We start from the raw sequence: 18,761 nt of genomic DNA on the forward strand, positions 1-18,761 counted from the left end.
TCCTCGGTCGAAGCTCAAAAAACATTCCATAGTACAGTGGGATGAAGTCTGTGTTATGTGAATGTATCAAATTGATCATAATATGAGCAACCAAACTATCCAAAGTCTTATTCTCTTAGGTTACTTTCATGGATTTTTATATATGCACATGCTTGCATTTTTTGTATTATTTCTTGTGGCTTTTTCCCATGATGAAGCCATTCATTCAGTCATTCATTCAGTGATTTGTATACTAAATACTTGCTATATGCCAAGAGCTATACTAAGTCCTAAGGATAATACAGTAAATAGACAGGATTTCTGTAAATGTAGGAATTAAGTTGATCTGGAAGTGAGGACTCCTACGAGAAGCTACTTTTCTCCTACTTCTTTTCTTTGGGCTGGTATAGGCATAGAGATATAAAGCAGCTGGAAAACTTTAAGAATTCGGGTGTCTTTTTCATAAAAGTTCAGTAAGAAATGCTAGCATTTATATTAGGTTCACGAAATTCTGGAGAGGCAGATTGTTTTGTTAGAATAAAATTAGATATAATAGCAATGAATTGATGTATACTTCCTACTAGTCATGGCACGCACACTGGCCTTGCCCTTTGCAGGGTTGGATTCAATTTCATTTAAGGAGAGAATTTCTAGCAGACCATTCCTACATATCATTGCACCTGTGGCTTCATTCTTGAATTTTCTGTTTTTGGATTTCCAAAATAGGGAAACATAAATTTCTTAGAAGGGATACAGGGCTAGGAACATGTCTTATTATAACAAGGTACCTAGTTTGGGGATCCCATTAACTGTCCCAAAACCGATGTACACTCCGAAAGGGTACTGCTGTTGAAACATTTAGCATTGGTTTGGAATTGTAAGATTGTATAATTCCTGACTGCACGTTCATGAGATTTTTCTGTTGCATTCCTGCTGTTTGAGGCATAAAGAATACTATGGCCCCAGTAATTACAGAGCAGGCTACAACGGCCACATTCTATACCCCAACGGATTGCTTTCTCGTTTTAATACATTGGTTTCCAATCTGTTATTTCTTCTGGTTGGACTTTTGAATATGCTTGTACTTTTGCTGATTTTGTGGTTTGTCTTTAGCTGTTGATTTGTAGTCAGATTGTACAGGAAGTGTAACAAAAGCCCTTAATTTTGCCATGTGAAAATTTTTTAGGCATTTGCTCTCAGAAGCTCTTTCTGAGTGACTTGAGGTTTTTGCAGCAGCCACAGTATCCAACTTGGAATAGCCTGCATTCTCAGCAGCTTTACTGCTTGAAAAAATACCCTTACATTAGCTCTTTTAGGAAGCAAGGAGACAGCTTTGCTCACAGTAATAAGTTGTGCGACCACAGATGGTCTTCTTGCTGGAAATTACTGGGAAGGATGACAAGGCTTGGGTCTTTGGGGCACAGCCATTCACATGTATCCATGTAGATATGTGTAACATGCACATTTGTGTAAGGAGGCAACGAATGAATGGGAAAGTGTGAGTTTGTATGGCTACTACCAGTACTGTAGATTTCTGTGGAATTTTACAAAATGCTTTCACATAATTAAACTCATGTTATGCTCACAATAACTCTCTGCCAAACTAGGTGAATAGTACCATTGTGAATTGAGACATAGATAGTCCGGGTCCTTGTCCAAAGTCACATGGCTAATAAGTGTCCGAGCTGAAATTCATCTCCTAATTCCAAAATGTGATGTTTTGGTCAAAACGTCCCTGTTGAAGTGCAGCTTCCCTAATTTTTAGCCTTATCACTTTCTCTAAACCTTCATTGACCTCTCAACAAATAGCACATATGATACATATCTCATAGGTGGTAGTGATCAATAAATGAAATAATGTATATATAGTATGTGGCCTATACACTGTATATTATAAAAGCTCAGTGATCATGTTTGCTTGTGTTTTTTTTGAAAGCAAAAGCATATATAATAGTTATTCATCCAAGTCTCTTAAGTGTTTTTATAAATATTAATTTAATTCTCACAGCAATTTTATGACATGGTATTATTAATACCTCCATTTTACATTTGAGAAAACAGATGCAAGGAGAGGTTAAGAAAATTTATTAAGGTTACATAGCTAGTAAATACCAGATTAGGGCCCTGGCTGGTGTAGCTCACTGGATTGAGTGCAGCCTGCAAACCAAAGGGTCATCAGTTTGATTCCCAGTCAGGGCACATGCCTGGGTTGCAGGCCAGGTCCCCAGTAGGGGGCATGTGAGAGGCAACCACACATTGATGTTTTTCTTCCTCTCTTTCCCTTTCCCTTCCCCTCTCTCTAAAGATAAATAAATTAAAATCTAAACAAAAAAATGTTTTAAGTTAAAAAAAATACCAGACTAGGAACTCTGGCCCCTATGTCTTAGTCTTAACCACTCCACTGTTATTCTCAAGGTGCACAGTCAAATATATGAAGACTTAGCTTTTACATGCTAATGTTATGCCACCTTAAATTCCTCTGACCTAAGGAATATTTCCACTATACTCTAGTATGTATTTTAGTTTATATTTTAGTATTTATAAAATATGGTATAGATTTTCTTAGCTGTTGCCCAAGGTGTTGACGCTACAGTAAGTGGATGGTAAAAGGTTCTTTTTTCTTCCCAGGTGGCTACAGAAGTCAGGAACATGTAGTTAAATGCAGGTACAATTTGAATTCCACGTGATGGAAGGTGTGATTCCAATTAAGAACTCAAAGTAATTGGAAACATTTTGTCTTATGCAAATAAGTCATATCAGGAATCAGTTTAGGCTTAAGGTAGCGTTTTATCATATGGCATTTAGACAAAATGACAAGACCATTTGAAGATGCAGAGCCTTGCCCTGGCCGGCGTGGCTCAGTTGGTTGGAGCATCATCGTACATGCCTGCATTGTGTGTGTGGTCCCCGGTCAGTGCGTGAATGGAAGGCAACTAATCAGTGTTTCTGTCTCACATTGATGTTGCTCTCTCTTTCCCTTCTTCACTCTCTAAAATCAATAAATATATTTTCTTTAATTTAAGAAAAATAAAGGTGCAGAGCCTGATAGACAGAGATGAAAAGCGTCATTTGGTCATGACATAAATGGAAGGATGGAGATTGGTAGAAGGTGGGAGTCCACAATGTGAGAGGTAAAGGTTAGGGAAGACTACCAGTATGACAGGCAATAAAGAACAGTAAGAAAGTAAGAAGTGGCTAAAAGTAAAGAAGCCGAGAGAAAACTTCTCCCTGGCGAAAGCCGTTGAAATACAGAACTGACCCAGGTCTCTGAGAGAAACCTCTGTTGTAGGCAGTGGGAAACCATATTCAGTCACCGCTGGTGCGAGCCCGGGCTTCGGCGTGTCCATTTACTCACTGAAGCCCAAGGATGTCTATATCCCACCCAAACAATGATTTGGAAAGTGACTGGAAGATTTCTTATGTTTCCAGGAAAGCGGAAATAAGTTAACGCACAAATACAATTCAGAAAATTTAGTTATCAGAGTAATTCTGTTTGAATTGGTTGGCATAGGAAGTTTCTGCCCCTTCTTTTTTTTTCTCTAGTTTCTATGATTTCACATCTCATCGCTGCCTACAGGGCTTCTCCTGCCCGTGGGAGAACTATTGAAATTGGCATGAACCCAATTTTTACAGAATAAGAAAGTCAAAAACCGTCCACTTTTTCTTATTAATTCTTGTCTTTACTTTCTCAAGGTTCCCTGGTGTCAACCTCTGCTTATGGGTTTGCTGTTTTAAGTCAACCTCACACTGATTTTTCTAAAAGATGGATACACCCAAGTGAAGCATTGATGAATTATTTTCCAAAAGAGTTGGAGACTCTCACAGTAGAAATGTCACCTTGCACACAACACAGAGAACTCCTATTTAACTTTCCCTCTTACTATTTCCCACTCCTTCCCTGAAATCTACACTTCAAAACAGGCGAATCTTCTGTACAAAATGCAGTGAAGCCCACGCAATTTCAATGTTTATCTCAGGTAGTACTGCAGGGAAGGATCCTGAGAGGCTGATGGAGTTTCCTCAGCATCCCTTGAGTGTTTGAAGAACAAAATGCTGTCATGCCTTACACCCTCTTACAAAGAGATTGGAACCTGCATCTATTGACAGCATCCTGTGCAGGTGGTATGCTGGCTGTTTCCTTAGAGGATGTTTTCTTAGTCCTCAGAATGTTCCTGGGTATGTTTTATCCCCCATTTTATGAGTGAGTCTATTGACTCTCAAAAGAGTGTCCGACATTGTTACCAACATTGGAGTGCACGTGGGGAAGAATCGGAATCTACTCAAAAGAAGCAATGAAAAAAAGCAAAAATTATAAAACACCAGACATCTGTCTATCGGAGTCATGCCAAGAGGGATGGCCTCTCCACCTCTTTCATTTTTCTGGCGTCCAAGATGTCAACACTCATTTTTCTTTGGAAATACAAAGTTCCTTTCGGTGCCTGTTGTTTGAGTCTCTGTTTATAACGTTTCATTTATTATCAATGGGTATTTTATCTCATGTACACCTACATATTCCATTCCGCTATATTTACATTTCTTTAACACGTTTAATGAAGGCATTGTTCAACATTCAGAAGGATTTCTCCTTTCATGAAATTTGGAAATTGAAGGTAGCAGTTAGCAGGTTTCCTTGTCAACCATAGTAGTCATTTTTAGAATCTTTAAGGGAGTAATTCAGTTACCCACATAGTTCTGCTTTCTAAGAAAGTGCAAGTTTTGTCTTAAGCAAGCCAGCAAACCTACCATCAATGTTCTTGACTCCAGCAGCAACAATGAGAACATGATACCCTTCTAGTCTCCATTGGGGAGGGGCAAACAGAAGGGGGGAATGCCAGAGGGCCATGTTCTGCCTGCCTTTGGCCTTTGGAAACCAGAGCCATGTCCTTTGCTCACTCTAAAGAGGTGGCAGAAGGACTCTGGGGTACTTAGACATTTTGAAGTGATGTAGAACTTCATTAATTATATCACCTGGTAGTTTATCAAACATAAGCCATCATATAAATTACATTAGCTGGTGCTTTTATCAAGTATAAGTCATTACATAGCCTGTAATTAACAAAGTCTCCAATATGAGACCTTAGTCACTTGGACCAGTTCTAAAATAGGCCAGTATAAAATACAGTTTCTGGTGATCAAATATTTTGCTATGTGAATTTGAGATTCAACCTGTCACACTTGTGTTTTGAAAATAATTATTCCCAAGAACTGGAGAGCAACTGGCTTTCTTTCTGTAAATTCAGTAGCTTGCCTTTGCATCCCTATTCCCCCTTCCTCTAAAAAAAATGCTTTATATTAAAATTCTAATTTAATTTTGAAATAAAGTTTATAGGATAAACTGTAGAATACTGACATTTTTGTAGGTGAAAAAATCGTCAACTATCAGTAGTTTCTTAGAATTTACAGAGTTGAGCATAACATTTTTAGTGTAGTCTTAGTCTGTGTGTGTCTGAGTTGCTTTTCTGGAAAGCCCTGTTGGGACACATTAATTTTGTTGCCCTGGTGACCTGCAACTCTTTTCTTAATGACTCACTATTAATCTCAGTGCCTTCTGTGGTTGCCTGCAGTACAACTATAGCTTCTAGCTCCAGACCTGCAAGTTCCAGACCAAGACAAGAATGGTGTTACCGGCAAAATGGAGACAATAATAAGGAGATAATTGTGCAAAGTAAATCCATGTTTCCTCAAGTGTGTGGTTCACCAGGTGTTTTTTGGTGGCTGCTCCTTAAAGGACCTTGCATGGAGCTTGCTTAACTTGGAAACACAGGCTTCAACCTAATTTCCACAAAGCAGCCAGAGTGATTCTTGTAAAATATGGCAATCATGTGATGACTCCTTTGCTCAAACCCTCTCTTGGCCTCATTCTTCAATGACCTTGAAGCTTTATGTGATCTGCCCTCAGTCCGCTGCCCCCCAGTACCATCTTTTGACTTCACCTCCTGCTTCTTACCCCCCGCCCCATTTCTCTGCTTCAGACACCTTGCTCCTCTAACACAAAAAGTGAGTTAAATGCTGCTTCTCCAGGCATGTTCATAGCTCCTTCCTTCAGGGCTCTTCTCAGAAGAATGACAGTGCAAGAACCCTGCCTGTGCTCTCCTCTGTGTGCGAGTATGCATGTGCACCTGCATTCAGTGTTGCTCTTGCTGCACTTTATTTTAACCCACAGCACTTTTTACTACTTGTTTTGTTATTCATCAGTTTGTTTATTTACTTATTACTTGTCTACCTCCATAAGAATGAGGACTCCGTGATGGCGGATACTTTCCTGGTTTTGTTCACGGAGTGGAGCGTCCCTGTGCCCAGAACAGACAGTCTGTGGTGCAGAGCAGCCAATGGAGGGATGAATGAACAGTCCCTTTCGGTTTGTGGACGACGGGGGATGGTGAAGAGGAGTGGCTGTCTGCAGTGGGGAAGGGATTATCCTTTAGATGAACTCTGATCTAACTATCTCTGGGAGGCTGGAGGCTACAACACCATTCTATTTTTTTACTGTCACCTTTTTTAGCAAGTAAGCTATTCAGTAACTATTATAATCTTCATTCACTTCCATTGCTGTATAAAATCCCATTATATAAGTATTATCACAGTTTATTCACCCATTTCTACTGTGAGCAGACAGTTGGGTCACTTTTGATAGTTGTGTATTATAAACGGTGCTTCTACGAACATCCTTGACTGTGTCTTAGGGCAAATGTGTCCATACCGGTGTAGGGTATGTCCTAGGAACTGAAGAGGTGAGTCAAAGGGTGAACACCTTCAGCGAAGCAGATACAGCCCGACACTTGTATGAAGTGGTCAACCCAGTTTCCATTCCCTCCAGTGGCATCCGAGAATTCTAATTGCTCCTCATCACTACACTTAATACCATGTCTGTACACGTTAGCCATCCTGGGGGGTATGTTACATTTCTTATGACCAACACTGTTGAGCACTCCTAAATGTATTTACTGGCAGTTTGGATAAAGCAAGTCAGTTTCCATAAATATTAAGTAGGTAATAGAGGTTATGTGTGGATGTGGCAGAAACCATATAGGCGATAATGAAGTAACTAAAATCGAGTAAACACTGCTTTCAGTAATGAACCCTTTACTATTGAAATGATCCATCCCTGTAATGAAGCTCTTGCTCTGGTGAATTCGGTGTGCCAGACGCTCACTGAGAGTTGATCATGAACAGCCCCCTCTGCGGAGCGGCGTGAGGCCATCGAGGTTTGCGTCGTGGGAGGCTCTCTGTGGGAGGCCACCCTGAAGCTGAGTCTCGCAGAGTAGAGCAGAAAATGCAAGTTAATATACTTCCAGAAAATAGAAGTAAAGCCTGGAGGTGTAAAGATGTATGAAACTTTTAGAAAATTGCAGATGTTCGGGTGTGATTGCCGTAATTAATAAAGAAAACTGCAAACGTGTTTGCTCTAGAGACTCGGACTTAAACAAAATGATACAACAGTAGCCTCTGGATGGACTAAAGGCCAAGAGTAGGCTGAGCTTAGGGTTCCCTTACATTACAAATATCAAGTTATGGAGCTGCAAGTATTTGAAGTTAGCTCATATCATTTATCCACGATTTTTATGCCAGGAGAAACATTCTCATGCATGAGTGGGAAAAATGCTTCATGGGTAGCTTTTTATTTTCTGAAATAGGCCTGGTGTCAGCTCTTTAAACGGTGGACACGAGCAATGCTTTTATTGTCACTGAGAGTATCTGGAGAAATGCTATGAACTTTATGTAATTTTTATAGCTAAGATGCTGTTGTAGCATAACTAGGAAAGCACTGGCTGCTTCTAGTTACCCAGATAATCATTTCATTATCCTCCTCTGGGTTGCGATTATTTCTAACTACTGCTTGACTATAGCATGAAAGAATACTTCTTTCCAAACCAAATGCCGTAGCCAAGTGCATTTCCTCCAGCATCACATTTTAGTCTGCTGTTATTAAAAAAAGAGAAGTCCTTGATTTAACACTTTAAATTTTAATATATTCTAGTGAAAGCTTTTAAAATAATTGGGCAGAAGATTTATTCTCAACTAGTTTCAGAAATCTTTGAGGAATTAAAAATCCTGTCGGGAAGGTCAATAATTTCTGAATAAAATTTGTTCTCTTTCAGGGCCAAACATTACTGGTGATATAAGATACGTTTGGAGATAAATGCGAACAAGTCCGTGGTCACAGCGTGTGGTTTTCTTTGCCCATAGGTTGAAGAAAAAGTCCCAGTCGGTGGATATCACTGCTCCAGGGCTCAACCCTTTGGCCGGGGCGGGAAAGCCAATGCCCCAAGCCAGCAAGCCCCCCGCACCCAAGACGCCCATCATTGAAGAAGAGCAGAACAACTCAGCCAACACCCAGAAGCATCCTTCCCGCAGGAGTGAACTGAAGCGGTTCTACACCATCGGTGAGCACCGCACGTTTCGTGCACGCGAATAGATGACGCCTGTCTAGAGAGCACCGTGAGTGTGTGGGTCTGGAGTCAAATGCTCCCTTCTTCGTACAATGTGCTTGTTTTTACGATGATTCCCGTGGGCGTTTCTGGTGTGGTCTGACCGTGGAGATGGAAAAGTACTGAAAACCCTGGCAAAGTTAGATAGGAGAGCAGGCTGGAGGGCCTTCTGTGTCTGGCCTAAGGGGAGTGAGTACATGGTGTGTGTGGTTTTCCAACTTTCAAGCTTAGGTGGGACCATTTTCATTTTCGCCATTCTTCGGCCAGCGTCATTTTTGGGTTGGGGTTTTTGTTCTTTTCTTTTTCCCTCCAGGCTCTCAGGTCTCTGACCTTATTCTGTCAGGACGTTGAGACAGTGTTGATGTCAGCCTGTAACTGGCAAAGCCACTAAGAAAATAGGAGGTCACTGCCTTCTGAGAGGGAACCAGGGGCAGCGTAGGTCTGTTCTGCACTTGGACACTACTTCTCTCTGGAGGGCGGAGTCACACGCAGAGCTCACCGCGTGAAAGGGTCTGGGGGCAGGGTTTTGTGGGTGAATGTTCCTTTTTTCCATGTAGAATAGTGTCTTGTAAGTTTAAACTTGAAGATCTAATTGGAGTGTTGTACGTCATTAACATAAATGAACTGAATTATTAACTTTTATGTACCAGCGTTTGTCCATCATGCCTTTATCCTTGTTTTGTAAGTAACAAACAGTTGTTGGTGTCTTAGGTCTGTTTGAGACAAAAGTTGCTAAACATATCCTACATGGTAGAGGATGATACCCAGAGAAGAGAAATCTACCCAGGAAGAGGGTGGGTGCTTTGGCCTTATGTGTTATTTCATTTTGGAGAAGTTCAGTCATATCCAGAAGCCTTAATAGTAGATACTGTGTCTTAATGGGTTTACCAAAGTTATGTCAAAGATGTCATGTTTTATTTGGTATCCACCCACCAGCCCTACAGCCCCAATATGGGATGTTTAAATTTTTTTCTCAAGTATTTTAGTGTCCCTAGCTAGAAATAATAATCAGGAGATCAGACTTCTAATTGACTCCCACACTGGTTTTCTTTATGATTTCGTCAAGCCATTTTCCTGTGTCTTTGGGTTAAATGACTTCCCTTCAAGCTTAAAGAGTTGCCTCCATCCATGCAGGCTTAGCAGTATTTTTCCTTCCCAGTATTCTATGTACCCACTCTTCCTATATCTCCTCTCAGGCTTTCTCTTTCCAGATTAAGATATTTAGTCTTATTTTTCAATGGGCAATGTGCATGATGTCTTTAATGATGTCAATAGTCAAATAATGGAAATTGATAAAAGACACTATAGACAAGTGAATACTTCTGTTTTTAAAACTTAAGATAGCAGATTTCTACAAATCAATCAACTAAAAAAGCCCATAAGTTTGTATCACTGTGTCTCCATTTTTCAGTTTACTCTCCTCCCACCCTCCAACATGTCCGCGACCTTCTGTTGCCTTTCTGATTTATTAGTTGGCTAAGAAGACTCAGTATGTTGCCTTCAGAAAACAGTTTATTGTACAAACTCAACATTCTCCAAAGATGAGAAAATGAGAAATACTGACCAGGTTGGCCACACAAAATAGAGATATGCCTAGGACACAGAAGTCTAAAGGGTGCCTTTGGATTGCAGAAATAACTATGAGTTTTTTTTTAATAGCTCTACCACTAGGTAATTTTTAATTATTGGATTTGAAACAAATTGACAAATAATCAATGTCAATGTCATGTCTATTATGGTAACATGGACATCTGCATTGTGGATTTGACTATATTTATGTAACCTTCTTCTAACTTGGATCTGGAAACATTTTTAAGGCTGAAATGTTTGCAGCCATGTGATCATTTCACAAAACAAATCTATTTCAGTATTCCTCAGTATAATATTATTGGTAATGAACAGTAACAACTGAGATTATCTGTATGCCTGGCACAAGTTAACCTCCTTTCTTCTATCTCCGTTCACTCTCAGAACGACTGAGAGGTAGGTGTTATACTCGTTATTTTCAGATGAGAGATAGAACCTTAGCGAGATTAAGGCAGGCATGAGTCAGCGACAGCAGACACTGAAGGTGAAATTAACCACTTGTGACATTTTAGGGGTAGCTGGCTGTGTCACTTAGAAGAGTCCCATCCTCCTCTGCGCAGAAGTGAGTCAGAGGAGTTTCTGTAAGCAATATAGTAGATTAATATGTTTACTGCAATTCCCAAGTAATTTTATTTGAGGAAACCATGCCAACTAACTGTCCACCAGCCAATATGTCCCTTAACTGAGGATATTTTTCAGTGTCTCCTGGGGGCCCTCTCGTGGCCAATTTGAGTACTACATGTAAACTTAGCAATGGGATATTGTACTATATTTAAGTGAAATACTGTATTTATTTTAAGATTTTATTGATTTATTTTTAGAGAGGGGAAGAGAGGGATAGAAACATCAATGTGTAGTTTCCTCTCACATACCCCCTACTGGAGACCTGGCATGCAACCCAGGTATGTGCTACTGACTGGGAACTGAACCAGCAACCCTTTGATTTGCAGGCTGGCACTCCATCTACTGAGCCACACCAGCCAGGGCTGAAATACTATATTTAAATTAAAGCTGTGATTCTGGGGATCTAAAGTTTTTAATAAAAAATAAAGAACTAGAAAAATTTGGGTATTTAAATGTCTCTTTAAAGAGACTGAGTGGCTGAGTGGCCACAGTAGCTTCTCTAGAGGTTTGTTTTTAATCCCCCAACTTTTATCCTTCCTGGACATATGTATGCGATATACTGCCTGTGAGAGAACTCTAGGAAAGAGATATTATAGCCTCCTTATCTAGACAACAGATTCTGCTGCTTAATTATTCTTTGTAACAGAAGAAATCTAATACAGCAGCAAAAAAAATGGTACAGCATACAATCATTACTTTTTAATAAAAGAGTAACCCATTTTATAAGAATTATAATAAAATTTTATTGATTTGGTGTAAGTAGGGAGAAAACTATTCTCTATTCATGTGAAATACATGAATCTTCAGATAAATTGAAGGCCTTTATCTGGCAAAGGAAAGAGCTATTTCTGCCCTGCATCTGTTACTCACTGTACAGTCTTGCAAGTGATTTACCTTATGTTTAGACCTTATTTTTCTCATCCGTACCAGGAAAGATTTAGAGCAAAATAGTGTCTGAGTTTTTCTTCCTTTTCCTCTCTTCTTAGTGTCGCAGCTGACCATGTGAAGTGCTGCGTAAGTTTGCAATTGCTATGAAACAAATTACCACAAATTTAGCTGTTTACAACAACCCCCATTTATCAGCTCACGGTTCTGTAAGTCAGCATCCACACAGCATGGCTAGGTTCTCTGCTCACGGTGTCAGGAGACTCAAGTCCGGAGGATAACTAGGGAAAGATACGCTCCAGGCTTTCTTCTTGTTAGCAGAATTCGGTTCCTTGCTGTTGTAGAATGGAGACCCCCATTTCCTTTCTGGTTGTCAAGGTGGGCCACCCTCAGTCTTTACAGGACATACTCTTTCCTTGTCACGTGGCCTCCTCCGTCTTCAAACCAGTGGCTGTGGGTCAGACCTTCCTCATTTGAATCTCTGTCTTTCTCTCCTGGGGCCTGGCCCAGGAAGCTCTCTGCAAGAGTTTTGTGGGATCAGGTCGGGGGCACCCACATGACGTCCTTGGCGTAGACTCAACACAACGTTATCATGTAAGTGATGCTCATTCGGGTTCCTGAGGGTGAGACAGGCATGTGTGTCTTGGGACTGCCCTAGAATTCTGCCCCAACATGTTTTCAACCCTTGCCCAGTCTGTGCACACTCAACTACCAGCGCAGCTCAGACAGAATTTCCTTAAAACATGTCCTTTACCACCTATTCTGATCATTGTTATTCCATCCTATTTCATTTTCTAATTGCATTCTCAACTCACTAAATTGCATGAGTGAGTTGCAACCTACAGTTTGAAAAATACTGGACTAAATATTTGAAGTTCTTCAGATTCTTAAAATTCTATTATTTTTTAAATGTGTTAAGTAAAACTAGAATAGTACAACATCAAATCAATAGACTCAGTGTACTGAGTAAATATTAATAGATGGAGAGGGAATAACATTTTTTGCTACTCAAACTTTTGTTTGTGCTCAATAAAACTACTGGAGTTTGAATGGATATAAGGAAGCTGCATCTTTCAAAACTATAGTCCTGACTTACAAAAAATGAAACCAAATAGTAGACTCAGATATCTATTTATAATACTCTGTGTACTTGCTACCTTTACATCAGAGAACTGCATGTGGGGACCTCTCCAGGAACGGTAAATCAGGCACGGAGTCAGGGAAGAAGACCGCACGTGGGACGCAAAACATCTCCTCGGCACCTCGGGGAGATGGGTCCCACCCTACGTCACATCTGGTCCTTGCTCCTGGATGTAGAGCTGGAGCTCTTGTGTCTCTGTGCGGCTTCAGTGACTCTTAGTAACAGGTGCTGATGCTTCTCCACTCGGAGGACTTTCCCCTGACAGTTAGGAAAGTGGGACAGCTCTAGAATGCACGTCCCACAGTGACTCATTCAGTGAAACATGAAATGCTGATTAGTCCCTGACCAGAGCCTACATGTGAATGCCTCACTGGGGACCCCTTTCTGAATAGAGAGGAAAGGAAGCCAGAGAGCCTTGAGTTCAAGGTAGTCATCATGTGGGTGGGTGAAGGGAATGCTGGGTGTAAATGGGTACATCAGTGAGTGCAATACAAGACAGATGCCTAAATCTGTGGCAGGGACCAGTGGGGCAGCCGTGGTCAGGACAGACCTGCTCGAAGTGCTGTGGGGTACAGAGAGATGGAGACATCGCATCCAAATATAGCGACATTCAGGGGCTCTTTACTGGCTCCGTGGGTCCAGTCACCTCGCAATACCCTCCGTCCTCCTTGCTCATAAACTCCCCCAGCGTCTGGCCCTTCTGACCCCCGATCTGCCTGTGTTGACATGTCCGTTTCCAGGTCTCAGTGCCTGTGAACAGGGAATGATGTTAATGTCATTCATCCTGGCACTTAGAACAGTGTGAGATGATTGGTATTTGCTACATAAATGTCGGGGTGAGACAGGGGAGGAGGGGAGGGGTGCTGGTGGAGGTTGTGATGGTGAGTGTGCCCATCTAAGCAGAGGGCACCGGGAGAGAACCTGTGAAGAGTTCAGTTTGAGGAAGAGCTTTGGCGGCCTCAGGGCTTTTGAGAGGATAGGAATGAATGCCTGCTGTGAATAAGAGAATAATAGTACAACCTTCATATGTGTAAAAAAATAGTTAGCAAAGTCCTCTTTCATTACTTATGCTATTTAAATGCTCTCTGCCAAGTTGATGGAAGAGGCAGAAAAGGGTGGAACTTAGCCTTCCCAGGCTTCTGACTCAGCTTCCAAACAGGCCCAATAAGGGGGCTCCTTGGTTGCAGGGGTCTGAGCAATACCTCTGGGACTGTCCTTCAGTGGGGACCTCCCCCTCTGTGGTCCTCACCTGCTCATGTGAACTGACAGCCTGCTCAGCCCTTTTAGTCTTCTGTTTGCCCTCGTGAATCAGACTTTACCTATTTATAGGTTTAAATATATTCATATTAATCTCACTCTAACACCTTCTCTTTATGAAACGCTGTGTAGGACAAGTCTGTCACTGTTCTTTGCACAGTCATTTCCAGTTATATTCAGATGAATGCATTCTGGGTTTATTTAAGGGATATGGAAAACTCACACTTTTCCCCATACAAAAATATGTTCACCCATGTAAGCTTTATGTAAACTTTTCCTTCTGCCTTGAACAGTGATTGGATTCAAACTTCCCCCATCCTGGCCACACCTTCCCCAATCTGTTCCACCTGAATACATTTCAAAGCATTTTAGCATTTACTTTGTCCATTTTTTAGGTGACCAACAAACTGAATTCATTGAATGCTTATAACATTCCTAAAGCGTAAGTGGAACACACATAACGGCCACCATATAGTGCCCTGTGCAAGTAAGTCTCTAAAAGTCCCTTGATGTCTTCATAATCACAGTGGTGGAAAAGTCCAGGAAAGGAGCTAAGTAAATGATGACTAATGGTAAGGAGCTCCTCCTCTCCATGTTTTCAGGTCATGTTCTCTACTGCAAAACAAACACAAAAATGACACTAGATTATTGGCAGAAACCTCAGTGAATGGTTTTCTAAGCGGTCGTCCATGTCATGGATGGGGATATAACCCATTAGAAAAAGAATACTTCCATGAAATTACATTTATCCAACCAAAGGAACTGTCTTTTCCTTTTTTTTTCCTCTCTCTTTCTTCCCTTCCCCTTTCTCCTCCCTTTCTTCTCTTACTCCCTGCCTTGTGTTAAAATGAACTGATGTTTGTGAAATGATGGCATAGTACATGTACTGCTTTGGTGGACTGTGTGTGTGGATATGTATACAGACATTTGGTTCTCTTTTTCTTTTTACACTTCTTTAATAAAGTGTAATTGACATGTTATGTTAGTTTCAAGTGCGCACAAGGTAATGACTGTGCATTTAAAACCTTACAGTGTGATCACCACAGATGGCAGTCTGTGTAATAAGATTTCTTCCTAGAAAATCTCCTGATTTTTTGATAACAAAATTAACATGGGAAATGTCCCCAAATTATCTTTTCAAATCTCACTGGTTTATGAAATTGCAAAATCTGAAATCCAATGATTTCATCTTTTGTCCCGCCTTCAGGATAGAATGCCTTCAGCATCCCAAGCCTAATGAAGCACGTTAAATACAAATTTGTGTCCTACCAACCCCGGGCAGCTTACATATTAAAAAGAGAGCCTACAGAATTAGGGGTCCCCTGGGAATTTTTCTGAGTAGCTGGTAAAATTAAAATATGGTCACTAGTCTGGGAACTTTGAAAAGAGACTAGCACAACGCACATTTTACTGCTTTTAAATTGCCACATAGCAGGCCTTTAAAAATATCACATAACTTGTGTGCCTCTCATTTTGAAGGCAGGCTTTTTAATTATAAGAATAAAAAAGATCAATTCTAAAGTAAAAATAGTATTTACAGAAGAGGGAAAAAAAGGGAAAGCCTCATTTTGCTGGAGGCTACGAGTTCCACAGTGGGAAACTAGGTCACCCCACCCCCCCAACCAGAACCTTCTCTCCCAGGAAGAAGAGCCTTCGTGTGAACGCAGGAGGTGCCTGTGATTCAATCAGCAGAACCATCCGGGGTCCAGGTCACTGCATGTATATGCGCGACAGGAAAACGGATGACTGCTCTCTGGGTTCAAATTAAATTACATTCTTGAGAAAAATGACTTTGTTTTGAAGTTTGTTCTGACAGTTTGATGACTCCTTGTATTTTCTGGATCACAAGAAGGTTTAGGGGAAATTATTCCATTGCTGGAGTTCCTGGTTATACATAGAATCTGGAATTGCCTCAACAGACGTGGGCTTTTCACAGATTTTACAGCAGATGCACGTGTGCGAGGGTCAGTTCTTTTCTTTTTTTAAAAGATTTTATTTATTTACTTTTAGAGAGAAGGGAAGGGAAAGAGAAAGAGAGGGAGAGAAATATCAATGTGTGGTCGCCTCTCACATACTCCCTTCAGGGACCTGGCCTGCAACCCAGGCATGTGCCCTGACTGGGAATTGAACTAGCCATCCTTTGGTTTGCAGGCCAGCACCCAATCCATTGAGCCACACCATCCAGGGCCATTTCTTCTCTTTTTCATGCACATTGCACAAGAATGTGTCATTGTTGTTAAGATAGTTAATTCAAAGATATTGAGAATTCAAGTTTAGCGGTTTGTTCATTTGTGTGACGCGCAGCCCTTGTTCAGAATACTCAAGTCCGTAGAAGGGAATGTTTGTTGGGTTCTTATTATATATATTTTTATTAATTCCATTTAAAACCTACTTTAAAACATGAGGTCTAGGAAAACCTACAGGCAGAAAGACAGAGTTTTCAACTCTAGAATAAATATGAAAACTTTTTTTCTTTCTGGAGAAGTTAGATATATTTTTACCAAACATTTATGCACAATTTAAACTTTTCTAAGCAGCAGTGGGTATCCTCAGAAGGCAGAAAAACATTAATTTTTCACCCATAAAGATTGGCAGAGCACCAGATAAGTTTGCCAACTCCAGCTTTACTGGGTTTGCACCATACTTTGTACATTTGCCTGCTCGTTTCCCTGACTCTGGGGTTGTTCTCTGTGAACAGTAATCAACCCATAATGAAGAAACACAGCTTAACCATGGCTGTGATGAGTGGATTGAAAATTGTCAACAGATCCAAGGTTTTCCTGAGCAATTCTTGTTGGTATGGTGTTCGAGTAGCACCATAATAGTCTTATAAGGTATTAAAAATAAATTATATCTGTCACTTTAGTTAATGATTTCTAAATAGCCTAATTAAACCTATACTGGTTAAAACTGTGGAATAATTAAAGTGGACATTGCTTCATGGTTGAGAAATAATCACAATCCTGTTTGAAATGTGCTAAATCCCTATTAAAATAAATCCTTTAGCTCTGCCAACGATCAAAACTCCCCTTTCCACGCTGCAGCACTTAGAGGAATGCTCCTTTTCACTAAACCATGGCCTAGGGAAGAAAAGATTATTAGTTAACTATGTTTTCAGTTACAGTAGGCATTCAACATTACATTAGTTTCGAGTGTACAGCAGAGAGGTTAGACATCTGTGTAACTCATGAAGTGATCCCCCAGTAAGTCTGGCAGCCACCTGACGCATGCGTCGTCATTACAGTATCGGTGACTGCACTCCCTGGGCTGCAATTTCCCTCCCCGGGACTCTTTTGTACCTGCCAATCTGTGCTTCTTAATCCTTCCACCTTAAGAAAAGATTATTTTTGAAAGGCCTCCTTTATTTTAAACATTTAATGATAGAATCAATGGCAATTTGAATAGTGAGATATGTCCACATTTCAGTCTTTCCAATTTTAAAAGAGGAGGGATTTGAAGAGCTTCTAGGGTCTTGTACACACTCAGAAGTCAAACTTGGTATCTCCTGATTTTTCTAAGTTGGCTTTTCTTCCCAATTCATACTGAAGATATTTCTTCACCCATTAAAAAAGAAAGAAAAGAAAAGAAAACCTGCAGGAAGTATGCTGCTCAGTGAAATGTGGACCACACTCCCAACTCCGGCCAAAAGGTTGTTGAGAAGACTGTGACTGTGAAGATGGTTACAAGCCAGGCAGAGGAATGCTTCTATTGCTGTTTCTGCCGGAGGTTTTGAAAGTGCTTGGACTGCAGTTAACTACTTTGAGTTCCCCAATTATAAACGTTTCAGTGACCATTCGCGATAGATTCACGCTAAATCACATTTTAGTGAGCTATTTAAAACTTCACTAATTTAAACTTTGTGGGCATCTGAACTAACTATGAGGTAAAAGAGGCTTCATGGTAATACAATCCAGAAATAAAAAGCTATGTGGATTTGTAATGGAAACATGATTTCTGCTGAAACAGAAAATATTATGTTCAGCAAATTAGCTTAATAGCTATTTAGTAGGTCATAATACCTACTAAAAACAATCAATGAGGGAGATCCAAGATGGTGGCAGAGTAGGTGGAAGCTACATGCACCTCCTCCAGGACCAAACTGGAATTACAACTAAATTATAGAAAAATTATTCTGAATCACCCACTGAAGACTATGACCAAGGATTTACAGAAGAAGCCCATGGAGACTGGTAGGAAGGGCAGAGACACAAAAAGGGCTGGCCCCACTCCCCGGGGTGCTGGTTGAAATTCTGGAGAGATATCTCAGCTGCAGGGGTGTTCCCCCTGAGATGTGTGGAGTCTCAATCCCAAGCTGGGCTCCCCTGCCCAGAGCATCAGAGCCAGAAAGAGGCGCCCACTGCCTTATGACTCAGTGATCCCACTTCTAGGAACATATCCTAAGAAGTTGAAACATTAATTTAAAAGAATACGTGTACCTCTATGTACAGTGAAACATTATTTACAATAGCAAGTATTTGGAAACAGCCCAAGTGCCTGCAGTAGATGATTGGATAACAAAGCTGTGGGACATTTATGCAATGGCATACTGCTAGGCTATAAAAAGGAAGGACCTTTTACCTGTGTTACAGCATGGATGGACCTGGAGAGCATTATGTTAAGTGAAATAAACCAGTCAGAGAAAGGCAAGTACCATATGATCTCACTCATATGTAGAATCTAATGAACAAACTAAACTAACAAGCTAAACAGACACAGACTCATAAACACAGACAACAGTAAGGTGATGATCAGAGGGTATAGGGAGTGTGGGGTTGGGCGAAAAAGGTGAAGGCACTAAGAAAAACAAACAAACAAACAAACAACAAACAAACCACCTCACAGGCACAGACAGAGGGGAA

The 18,761-nt window shown here is 40.7% G+C and overlaps 1 protein-coding gene across 5 annotated transcripts in view; it reads left to right on the forward strand.

Moving 5' to 3' along the window:
* OXR1 (oxidation resistance 1) overlaps positions 1-18,761 on the forward strand; it is a 376,616-nt gene that overhangs the window by 188,246 nt on the left and 169,609 nt on the right. For all 5 annotated transcript variants that reach the window (XM_028534085.2, XM_028534087.2, XM_036031343.1 and 2 more), the window contains one exon: positions 8,167-8,363. In XM_028534085.2, coding sequence (XP_028389886.1) covers positions 8,167-8,363 — 197 coding nt within the window. The remainder of the gene's footprint in view (positions 1-8,166; positions 8,364-18,761) is intronic.

This window comes from Phyllostomus discolor, chromosome 7, assembly GCF_004126475.2.
Source record: "Phyllostomus discolor isolate MPI-MPIP mPhyDis1 chromosome 7, mPhyDis1.pri.v3, whole genome shotgun sequence".
NCBI classification, from domain to species: domain Eukaryota; kingdom Metazoa; phylum Chordata; class Mammalia; order Chiroptera; family Phyllostomidae; genus Phyllostomus; species Phyllostomus discolor.